The sequence below is a fragment of the Brienomyrus brachyistius genome, chromosome 13 (genome assembly GCF_023856365.1).
Source record: "Brienomyrus brachyistius isolate T26 chromosome 13, BBRACH_0.4, whole genome shotgun sequence".
NCBI lineage: Eukaryota > Metazoa > Chordata > Actinopteri > Osteoglossiformes > Mormyridae > Brienomyrus > Brienomyrus brachyistius.
Window position 1 is genome coordinate 4598020 of NC_064545.1, and position 9450 is coordinate 4607469.

Below are 9450 nucleotides of genomic sequence, written 5' to 3' on the forward strand. Positions count from 1 at the left end.
ATAACCTTTACACAAATCCATTGTGGTCAAATACTTTGCCTTACCTAAACGGTCAATCAACTCATCAATCCGTGGAGTTGGATATGAATCAAACTTTGAAACAGAGTTAAGATACCGGAAGTCAATACAAAATCTAATTGTTCCATCCTTCTTGGGAACCAAGACCACCGGATTACACCACTCACTCCTTGAAGCTTCAATAATCCCCCTTGCCTGCATAAAATCCACTTCCTCCTTTAGAGCTCCAAGAAGACGTTCTGGTATCCTATAACTCCTACGCTTTACCGCTGCATCAATTTTCAAACAAATATCATGCACCACCAAATGTGTACGACCCGGATGCTCCTCAAATACCTCCGGATTAAGTAAGGATTTCACCTGCATCTGTTGCTGTTCGGCGAGATGGCCCAGATCCACTTCAGGGGTCGAGGGTAGAGGCAAGTACTCATCTACCTCTTCCTCTTCTTCCACACTCCTGATCAGCAACACCTTACTCCCTTCTTCAGGTCCTGGCACCCACTCTTTCAAAAGGTTCACATGAAGCACTCTACTGGACCGATGGTGCCCTGGAGTGGCAACCTGATAAGTAGTAGATCCCAACTTCCTCTGCACCTCAAAGGGACCTTGCCATTTTGCCAACAATTTGCTTTCAGTAGTAGGCAACATCACCAAAACCTTCTGCCCGGGGGCAAAGCTCCTCTGCCGAGCTGATCGATCGTACCAAACCCTCTGACGATGTTGCGCATCTGCCATATGCATTTGAGCCAGCTCACTCATATCTTTCAGTTTCTCTCTCATCTGTACCACATACGAAATAACATTAACAGACTTGGTCTTCCCCTGGTCCTCTTCCCAAGTTTGTCTCAACAAGGAGAGCGGCCCTCTAACCTCATGCCCATAAAGCAACTCGAAGGGGGAAAACCCTGTAGAGGCCTGTGGTACTTCCCTGTACGCAAAGAGCAAATAGGGGAGCCATTGGTCCCAGTCTGAACCCGTATCATTTACAAATCGCCGGAGCATCTGCTTAAGAGTTTGATTAAACCGTTCCGTCAACCCATCTGTCTGTGGATGGTAAGGTGTAGTCCGCATGCTTTTAATACCAAGTAGCTTGTATACCTGTTGAAGCAGTGATGACATAAAATTAGTTCCCTGGTCCGTTAAAATCCCCAAAGGAAACCCAACCCTTGAAAATAATTGCACCAAGGAAAATGCCACAGCCTTTTCCTTAACAGACTTTAAGGGGAAAACTTCAGGGTATTTTGTTGCATAGTCTGTAACAACCAACATATACCGATTACCCATCTTGCTCCTCTCCACGGGACCAACAACATCCATACCCAATCGCTCAAATGGAGTAGCAATAATAGGCAAAGGCTGAAGTGGAGCTTTAGAAGGGCCTTTGGCTGATGTCAACTGACACTGAGGGCAGCTTCTACAGAATTTAGCCACATCAGACTGCAAGCCAGGCCAATAGAAATGCCGTTTAATACGAGCTGTAGTCTTGTGTCTCCCCAGATGACCAGCCCAAGGAATGGAATGACCCAAGGTAAGTACAAGTTGCCGAACCATATTAGGGACCATCAACTGTACTACTGACCCCTGCCGTCGATACAACACACCTTTCTGCAGGAAATACTTTTCCCTTCTGTCCACCAGCCTCAGTTCTTGCCTCCCCCTCCCTTACCCCCGGGAAAAAGGGAGCCAAACTTGAATCGTTGTGCTGCATTTCCACCATGTTAACCGGGATCTCATAACCCAAGAGCATGTCAGGAGCTACACCCTCTGGTGGATTCACAACAGTATGCTGAAATTTCTCACGCCGCCTTTGGGTCCGTGGCTTCCTAGACTTCCCAGGCCGCGTCTCCAGGTCAACACCAAAAAAAGGCAGTCCACTGAGGGTTGAAGGAGGTTCTTCTACCCGTTTACCTCGGGCCCGGGTAACCACAATATTACAGTTCTGGATTGGAGATAACAGGTCAAAAAGGACTGGCATATCCCGGCCCAAGACCACTGGAAACGGCAAACGATCAGCAACGCCAACCGTTAATAAATAGACTTGACCACCGACCTCAATGTAAACATCTGCTGTAGGGTAAAACTTCTCGTCCCCATGTATACAGCAAATGGGAAGAGTCTCCAGTAAACTGATTGCATTGGTGGGTACAAACTGTCTCTGAACCAGGGTCTGGTCACTACCTGAATCAATTAAAGCTTTAAGAGGTCTCCCGTTTATTTTGACAGACCTGGTTTGATGTGCACCCAACATGGGTTTTACTTCCGAACATGGCACCAAACACATTTGGGTGAGCTTAGCTGGATTCCTAGGGCACCTAGACTTGATATGACCATCTTGTCCACACAGATAACACACAGGTATTTTACCTTGCTTTGATGCTGACTGATTCTCTCTCATAAGGAGCTTACTCCCCCCCGATGTTGGATTTTGAGGGTACTGAGCGGGTGTTTGCCTATGGGAGACTCTGGCAGTTTTCCATGCTGCATAACTCCATGGTTCCCCCTTCCTGCGAGCAGCTACAAACACATCAGCCAGATTGGCCGCCTCAGCAGCAGATACTGGATCATGTTCCCTAATCCAGACCTGCAATTCTGGAGACAACATCCTGAGATACTGTTCCAGAATTATTACTTCCCCAATCTCACAGACTGTCTTACCATGGGGCTGAGTCCATTTGTTATACAGCTCCTTCAGCCTCACATACAACTCTTTAGGGGTTTCTCCACGTCCAACTTCTGAAGAGCGAAACCTCTGTCTGTAAGCCTCAGGGTTGATGTCATATTTCCTTAAAATTGCTGCTTTTACACAATCATAATCATTAGACTCATCCAAATCCATCTGAACATACGCACTCCTGGCCTTACCAGTTAACAGGGGGAGGAGGCGAAAAACCCAGTCCAGCTTGGGCCACCGGCATGCTGCAGCAATTCTTTCAAATGTTAACAAAAAATGCTCCACATCATCGTCATCCATTAACTTTTCCAATTTAGGGTCACTAAAGGAGCGGGGCTGCCCCGTGAAAGTACTGACTCGCTCACGGCCTGGTACAAGCATACCTGGGGCTTGTGGGGGTGGGTAGAGTCCCTCAGAAACCTCCTGTGACTCTGGTCCTGTCACCAATAGCTCTGGAACAGAAGTGCGAGCCTGCACCTCCAGCTGCAAAAGTTGAAATTGATGTTGTAAAGCTTTAAAGCGCTGCTCCTGTCGTGCCGCTTCTTCACTCATCCGTGCTTCTCGTGCCTCTTGCTGCCCCATAAATGCCCGAAAGATTGCTGGCAGTTCTGCTAAGGACTGTTCTCCCATGGTTTCCCCGTCGGTGCCTATAGGGCCTTCAGAGGCTCCAGCTTCTTCTACCTCAGCCCCAGCAGTCTGGGCCTCTACCCCGGCCTGTATCTCTGTCCCAGCCAAGCTCACTTTCAATCCTTTACCTCCACGGAGCATCATTCAAAAACTTAACCAAAAAAAAAAACTGTGTCCTCTACCCAACGATCCCACCGCTGCCACCATATGTGAGGGACCGAGATGGCAGGCATGAGGCACACAGCTAAATTAGAAAAAAATCCTTTTTAATTTACAAAAAGAAAACAATTTAACAAAAGAAATAAATCTGGGCCCACAAAGAAAATCAACTTCACACCACAGCTAACAATACAACTAAACCAACAAGCTGACTTCTCAAACAAGACACCATAAGGACTATATATACTGGTTGGCCAACCCACAAGATACAAAAGAAAAAAGTAACAATAACAAATACCACAAATAAATCAAAACAGAACAATCAACTAATGCTTCAATCAAAATAAACAAAATCAAATTAACTCCAAAAACATACCTAAACAATAAAATAAAACTAAATACCAAACTATTCCACCCCCAACAAACAACCAGTTGGAGTTGTCCAATTTCCTGTCTTTTAGCCCAGCTTCCATATTGGCCACCTCTTTGCCTGGAACAGCCGGGAATCCCTTCAGTACTCCGCACGGTAAATCAAAAAGAAACACAATTAAACTCAAAACACATTATTCCGCAGTTAACCAAATGTGCGCGCTTCATCCAGCAAACTGGGTAAATGTGTTAAATAAGGAAACAAAATAATTAAATATTTAAATCAATTAATTAAATATTAATTAAATCAAATATTAATTATCAATATGCTACAACTAAACAAACATAAAAACCATGAAATGATACCTCCCTTCAACTTAACTGTGTGGCTGTAGAGGCAGCCATCACACATACTGTTTGGCCTTTACGTTATCTTTTCTAATGGAAGCCTCGACAACATCTGTCTTATCCACTGACTAGTACTTCGTCTGTCCAAAACAGAGCTATACATTTTTTTGGCATAAAGCACACTGAGGACTATAAATGCTTGTTCACTTCTACTATAATTATGTGTCTCTGGGTATAATTCAAGCAGAAAAAGCTTAGGGTCCAGTAGAATTTGTTTTAAAATTATCTTTTCAATTATGACTTTATATTTTCCCAAAATAATTGAAAAATTTTGCATTGCCAAATACAGTGAAACAAACTTCCTCTAACTTCCTTACATTATCTGCATATGTCTGGTATGTCTTTATTATATCTGTTTAATTCAACTGGTGTTACATACTTCCGCATTACCCATTCATACTGTATAAATTTAAGCCGTGAATTTATAGACATTGTGTGAACTTTAGTACAAGCTTCTTTCCAATCTTCTTCTGAAACTTCTAATTGCAAAACTTCCTTCCATGCATTCAACTTATATTGTGAATTCTTAGGTGAGTAAGCTGTTAGCAATTCATAAAATTCAGTTATAATACCTTTTATCAGATTATCCTTTATCATAATTTTTTCTAAAAATGAAAGTGAAGGCCTACTAAGAACATTATCTTGACTACTTTAACGAAGCATCTCAGCTGGAGGTTTCCGATTAAGACTAAATTTAAACTCAAAAGACAACATAATATCACAGTCAGTCAAATAGAGATCATTTTAAGTCCCTTCGATTCGCACAGTTTGAACATTGCATTCGCTCTTCCTGGTACATGGACCTGATTCACCCATATTGGACTATATTGAGATAATGAATGAGAGTCATTTAAATAATTTTATACATCATACTATATCTTTAACATATGTCTTACAATTGGATTTTTAATTCTTTCCCGTAAATTTCTTGCTGTGTCCGAATATATATATATATGAGGGAAGAGGTAGGGTTAGATTACGAGATTCCATTTCTATCCAATGCGGCGACTCATTTGCAGAAAAATAGAACATAATAGACGTCAGTTGTGCTGCCCAGTAGTACCACAATGTATTTGGACATTTTAAACCTCCTCTGTCAGATGGTAAATAAAACAAAGATAAACGAAGTCTTGCCTATTGTTCCATATAAATCTGACAAACATGGGTTTGACTGAAAACAAACCTGAAGGAGGCGATAAGGGTATATTTTGAAATAAAGTAGTTTGTAGTATGTTCGTTTTTTAAATATTAACTTTCCCAATTACAGATACTGGTAGTGGCATCCATCTATCTATTGATTCAATAAATTCTTCCATTAAAGGTTCATAGTTGGAATAAACAATATTTTCCAATCTTGGCAAAATCTGTACTCCCAAGTATTTAAACAGATCAACAACATTAAACATTTATCTCCAAAATTGGATTTCTTCTTTCACTTGAATTAGCAGTATTGTAGAATATTTTGTGTTGTTTACCCTATAAACCAGATATATTACCAAACGTTTTAATTAGCTGCAGCACAGCCGGAACTGATTTACTTAATTTTGACATGAATAGTATGACATCGGCAGCATACAAGGATATTCTGTGTTCTGTCTGTCCTATTGTTATTCCACAAATTTGCTGATTTGAACTTATTCCAATTGCAAGAGGTTCAATTACTAGCGTAAACAACAAAGGACAGAGTGGGCAACCCTGTCGGCAACCTTTATTAATTTTTATTGGTTTTGAAATATTTCTATTAGCCAAAATATCTGCGGGTGAATTTTTGTATATTACTTTAACCCATTTATTGAAGCTTTCTCCAAGTCCAAATCTTTCTAAAACACTGAAAAGTCCTTTTCGGTATCTAATGATAGGACTGCTGTATCTGACATCGCTTTATTAGTGTGAATAATGTTTAATACCCTTCTTACATTGTGGAATCCCTGTCTTCCCAATATAAATCCATTTTGATCTTTATTAATAATGTTTGGCAATAATTTTTGTAACCTTTTTGCCAAAAGTTTACATATTATCTTAAGGTCAGAATTTAACAAACTTATGGGTCTCATATTTTCACATTTGTTAGAGGATTTACCTGGTTTTGGCAATAAGGTAATTAGAGCATTATTCATCGAGGTTGTGAAACTACCTTCCTGAAATGCCTCAAGGAACATTTCCATAAGAGGAGTTAGCAGTTTATTTTTACATTTTTTATACACATATATTGGGAGACCGTCTGGTCCTGCTCTTTTTCCTTACTTCATGCTATCGATACTGCGATGACCGCCTGTTTATCCTTGTAGTTCAGAAACCTAGCGTTCACGGCGGCGCCTTGGAGTCCTTCATGGGTCCAATGCTGTGCGCCCTTTCGATAATACCTGAGGACTGTAACGTCACAGCATCCAACACCTCTGTGATCCACTTCTCCAAAAAGGAGCATGCATCTTGTCCCTCGGCACCTTCCGGAAGGCCTTCCATTCTTAAGTTATTCAAGCGGGATCTGGTTTCCAAGTCCACGAGTTCATCCTACAGAGACTTGTTTTTTGACTACAACTGATTTACTTTAGCTTGCAAGAGAGCAACCACGTCCTCCGCGTATGATATCCTCAATTCAGCCTGCGACACTCATTCATTGCAGTCGATCATTTCCTTCATACTTTCAAGCGCCGTCATAATTCCATCAAATCTGGATGAAAATTCAGTTTTCATGGATTTATGGCAGCTAATATTACATCCGCTTTCACTCCTACACCACTGGTCGCGTCCTCCGCCATATATTCGTTATCTTTCCGTGTCTCACCGCAAATCCGATAAACAGTTAGCTTCGTCATTTTGCTATTTTCTTTTCATACTTTGCCAGACTTCGACATTATATTATTAACATCAACACTATGCGACCAGGTCTTTTTAAATGGCAGAATTCTTAGCAAATTATAGTAATTAAGACAGAGCAGTGTGAGACACGTATTCTCAGCTGGCCGCCATAGCTGGAAGTCCTTCGTTTAGCATGTTTTAATAGCATATTTCCCACTTTTCAACAACATGTTGATTAACATTAATGCCCCATATTAGGGTTTGGGTTAGCAAACTGAGGTTAGGGTTAGAAAAATTATGGCATATCCAGACATGACCATGTGTTTTTATGACAGTTGTGATCTCCTGTAGTAGAGGAAACTACACATAGTATTATACTATGCATATTTCCTACTTTTCAACAGCCTGTTGATTAACATTATATCCACAAATTATCGTTAGCAAACTTAGGGTAGGGTTAGGGTTAGGGTTTAGTGTTAGGGTAGGGTTAGATTTAGGATTAGGATTAGGATTAAGATTAGGATTAGGATTAGGATTTTGGTTAGGATTAGGATTTAAATTAAGATTAGGATTAAGATTTGCATTAGGATTAGCATTAGGTTTATGGTTAGGATTAGGGTTAGGGTTAGTGCTAGGGTTAGGATTAGCACTAGATTTATCGAGTTTTTATGCTCTGCTAAGTGTGTCCGAACGTGTTTGTCACACCTGCTGTTATTTTCGCAGGTCTTCAGCCCCATACTTCTCTTGCTTTTGTTGTGCAAACAGACCCATTACCTGTGAGGCCTGGCACATTTGCATTTTTTACTCAGAGTAGCTCAAATCCAAGGCAGACTAAACCTCTGTGTATGACATTAAAACATTCACAAAAGTCTGCCATATCAATACCAAATATCCCACACACTGACTGACCTGCAAATATGAAAAGACGCACATTCACAAAATATATGGAAGCACAAGTCTGTGTTATTTATTAAAGAAATTGAGTGTAAATAGAATGAAAAGTTGCTAATAGAATGAAATGAATAAAATGAAAACATGCTAACACTTCTGTCTGCAATGCATGTTTGTATATAAATGTCATAAGCTGAGTGAAGACATGGTTTTTGAAATGCTCATACAAATACAGAATAAAATGTCATTTCATTTTCATTGGCCATCACTAAATTATATCACCAAAAGTGAATTTTGTTTTTGTGTGCTCTCTCCAGCTTTGCATGTTGGCTGTTCAAGTAAAAATTGATGTATCCGTGCCTCAGTTCTAGGTTCATCTCTCGTCATCTTTCTACCTTTTCTCTCAGTGGTTTATGTCCCACACAGTCTATCGATCTTTCAAAGTCTGTAGTTACCTCTACTACAGGAGATCACAACTGTCATAAAAACACATGGTCATGTCTGGATATGCCATCATTTTTCTAACCCTAACCTCAGTTTGCTAACCCAAACCCTAATTTGGGGCATTAATGTTAATCAACATGTTGTTGAAAAGTGGGAAATATGCTATTAAAACATGCTAAACGAAGGACTTCCGGCTATGGCGGCCAGCTGAGAATACGTGTCTCACACTGCTCTGTCTTAATTACTATAATTTGCTAAGAATTCTGCCATTTAAAAAGACCTGGTCGCATAGTGTTGATGTTAATAATATAATGTCGAAGTCTGGCAAAGTATGAAAAGAAAATAGCAAAATGACTAAGCTAACTGTTTATCGGATTTGCGGTGAGACACGGAAAGATAACGAATATATGGCGGAGGACGCGACCAGTGGTGTAGGAGTGAAAGCGGATGAAATATTAGCTGCCATAAATCCATGAAAACTGAATTTTCATCCAGATTTGATGGAATTATGACGGCGCTTGAAAGTATGAAGGAAATGATCGACTGCAATGAATGAGTGTCGCAGGCTGAATTGAGGATATCATACGCGGAGGACGTGGTTGCTCTCTTGCAAGCTAAAGTAAATCAGTTGTAGTCAAAAAACAAGTCTCTGTAGGATGAACTCGTGGACTTGGAAACCAGATCCCGCTTGAATAACTTAAGAATGGAAGGCCTTCCGGAAGGTGCCGAGGGACAAGATGCATGCTCCTTTTTGGAGAAGTGGATCACAGAGGTGTTGGATGCTGTGACGTTACAGTCCTCAGGTATTATCGAAAGGGCGCACAGCATTGGACCCATGAAGGACTCCAAGGCGCCGCCTTGAACGCTAGGTTTCTGAACTACAAGGATAAACAGGCGGTCATCGCAGTATCGATAGCATGAAGTAAGGAAAAAGAGCAGGACCAGACGGTCTCCCAATATATGTGTATAAAAATGTAAAAATAAACTGCTAATTCCTCTTATGGAAATGTTCCTTGAGGCATTTCAGGAAGGTAGTTTCACAACCTCGATGAATAATGCTCTAA

The 9450-nt window shown here is 40.8% G+C and overlaps 1 protein-coding gene across 1 annotated transcript; it reads right to left on the minus strand.

The window, feature by feature from the left end:
• Positions 1–1570: 1570 nt before the first annotated feature.
• On the minus strand, positions 1571–3460 carry LOC125706775 (uncharacterized). Its single transcript, XM_048973593.1, has 2 exons — positions 2674–3460; positions 1571–2532 (listed from the first exon to the last, which is right to left on the minus strand). The coding sequence occupies exons 1-2, from the start codon at positions 3458–3460 to the stop codon at positions 1571–1573; spliced, it is 1749 nt and encodes a 582-aa protein (XP_048829550.1).
• Between the last annotated feature and the right edge of the window lie 5990 nt (positions 3461–9450).

Bases quoted from the DNA above. Each gene is read 5' to 3' on its own strand.
- LOC125706775 (XM_048973593.1), bottom strand. From the start codon at position 3,460: ATGATGCTCCGTGGAGGTAAAGGATTGAAAGTGAGCTTGGCTGGGACA. The intron at 2,533-2,673 runs GTAAGACAGTCT...ATGTGTTTGTAG, and splicing joins CAAATGGACTCAGCCCCATG to CTGCTCGCAGGAAGGGGGAA.